At 46.4% G+C, this 2,217-nt stretch overlaps 1 protein-coding gene across 1 annotated transcript; it reads left to right on the forward strand.

The window, feature by feature from the left end:
• Positions 1-692: 692 nt before the first annotated feature.
• Positions 693-1,722, forward strand: LOC311111765 (tropomodulin-3-like; the record flags this gene model as incomplete). The annotated part of the gene is made up of 2 exons (XM_084154588.1): positions 693-909; positions 1,543-1,722. Exons 1-2 carry the CDS (start codon positions 784-786, stop codon positions 1,720-1,722), a joined length of 306 nt encoding a protein of 101 aa, XP_084010714.1. The 5' UTR covers positions 693-783.
• Between the last annotated feature and the right edge of the window lie 495 nt (positions 1,723-2,217).

Below are 2,217 nucleotides of genomic sequence, written 5' to 3' on the forward strand. Positions count from 1 at the left end.
CTGCTACTATAGGCTGTATCGTAGAATTGCTATTTCCTTGAGAAAGTGTTATGATGGTAGGCCACTCTGATAGGCCTACATCATCATCACATGGCCTACTTGTACACTGTCTGTAACTGTAACTTAAAGCTGGTAAAGTCTGTGTTCGCAGTCAAGTTTCCGCTCAGCAGACCTGAAATTTGCTCAGTGCCTCCCAAAAATGTAGGGAACACTGGAACTAACTCCTCCTTAGAACAGGCCCTGAGTCAGCACAGCACCATAGAACCCATGAGAACCTTTTGGAAGCCACAAGAACCCTTTGGAAGCCACGTGAACCCTTTGGAAGCCACGAGAACCCGTTGGAAGCTATGAGAACCCGTTGGAAGCCACGAGAACCCGTTGGAAGCCATGAGAACCCGTTGGAAGTGTTCAGGGCTCAACCCACCCAGTTTATGTGATGTTTAAGACCGAAGAACAGACGGTGTCGGACTGGCTTTGATTACAGTACCTACTTTGATCCCACTAACTCAAATGTTACCATCTTTCCCCCCCCCTCTCTCACTCTGTCTCGCTCTGTCTCTCTCTCTGTCTGTCTGTCTCTCTCTCTGTCTGTCTGTTTCTGTATGTGTGTCTGTCTCTGTGTCTGTCTGTCTGTTTCTGTCTGTGTGTGTCTCTCTCTGTCTCTCTGTCTGTCTGTCTGTCTGTCTAGCAGGTTACCTGCCCCTAGGCGTGACACTTGGACCCAGAGGAACACAGACAGACATCCCGGTCCCCAGTCTGCAGTAGGTGTAGCAGAGAGAGAGCATGGCGCTGTCGTTTAAGAAAGACTTGGAGAAGTACAAGGAGATTGATGAGGATGAGATCCTTAACAACCTGTCAGAGCAGGAACTCAAACAACTGGAGACCGCTCTGGAGGAGATGGACCCAGAGGTATGGAGGGGCGGGGTGGTGCGTCTCTCTGCGTCTGTGTCTTCCTTGTGTTTACTCCTTGTTAGCTAGACAGACATCTCATTCTTATCAACGTTTAACCTCCAACTCAACTCTCGCAATCCTCAACTCTCAATGTTGTGAAATCTAAGGGAGAGGGAAAGAGAGCGTGTGTGTGTATTTATGTGTTGATTCTGCAGAGAGTCTGCCAAGTGTTTGTATGGTTATTTGCTAGCGGAATGGAGCAGAATGGAGCAGAATGGAGCAGAATGGAGCAGAGCAGAGTAGAGTAGAGTAGGATAATGAACCCCCCCCCAGAGCCAGAGTGAGACCAATAGCCCTTTTTAAACACTATTGTAGTGATATTACACAATACAAACCGACAGAAGTATTGGGAAATGTGGGAATAGGCCTATTTCAAGACACGTTACGTCTAAAGTAGAGAGCATCTTAAACATTATTCTTGTCTTTCACTTATAGACAGCATGAGTGAGATGAATCAACTAACTAGGCGACCATAGGAACACAACACATCACCGAATGTAGCCCTAATGTTTTTAAACATGAATTCTCCAATCACCAATTGATCAATCAGTCAATAAACCCGTGTATCCACCCCTCCGTGTCTCCCCCCAGAATGCATTGCTGCCAGCGTCGATGCGTCAGAAGGACCACACAGTGAAAGCAGCCACCGGCCCCTACAGCAGAGAGAAACTCCTCAGTTATCTGGAGAAGGAGGCTCTGGAGTATAAAGACAGAGATGACGTAGTGTCATTCACTGGAGAGAGGAAAGGTATGGTACCTGGTGTGTGTTGAGACGGTCTACAGTGTCTCCCCTACAATTTATCTCAGCAGCTGTGGCAAAATTAGCTGGGGGAGGGGGGTCCGGGGGCATGCTACCCCGGTGGGGATTTTTTTTTTAGGAGAACGACTGTGAGAAATGATATTCTACTCCCAAATGCATGATATCATCTGAAATATATCTGCACTGTAGAGAGATGATGAGGAGCATGCGGTGGCTGTGCGCTTGTGGCTCTCATTCGCGCCACTGCTCGCTCTGTTTGCTACAAATATACTTTATAACTCGTCACTCGGATCTTAAAGGGATAGTGCGCGATTTTGGCAATTTAACTCATGGATACCATTTCTATGTCTGTTATTGGTGCTATCGCTAGTTAACAATTGCCCTAAAGCTAGTTATAGCAACTTCCTTCAATCAGCACGCAGAGACATAAAAATGGTATCCATGAGTTAATCTGACTCTGGGTAAGTAGAAAATAAGCTTAATTGCCAAAATTAATAATAATACAA

Source organism: Coregonus lavaretus (genome assembly GCF_964263955.1).
Source record: "Coregonus lavaretus genome assembly, chromosome: 37".
NCBI classification, from domain to species: domain Eukaryota; kingdom Metazoa; phylum Chordata; class Actinopteri; order Salmoniformes; family Salmonidae; genus Coregonus; species Coregonus lavaretus.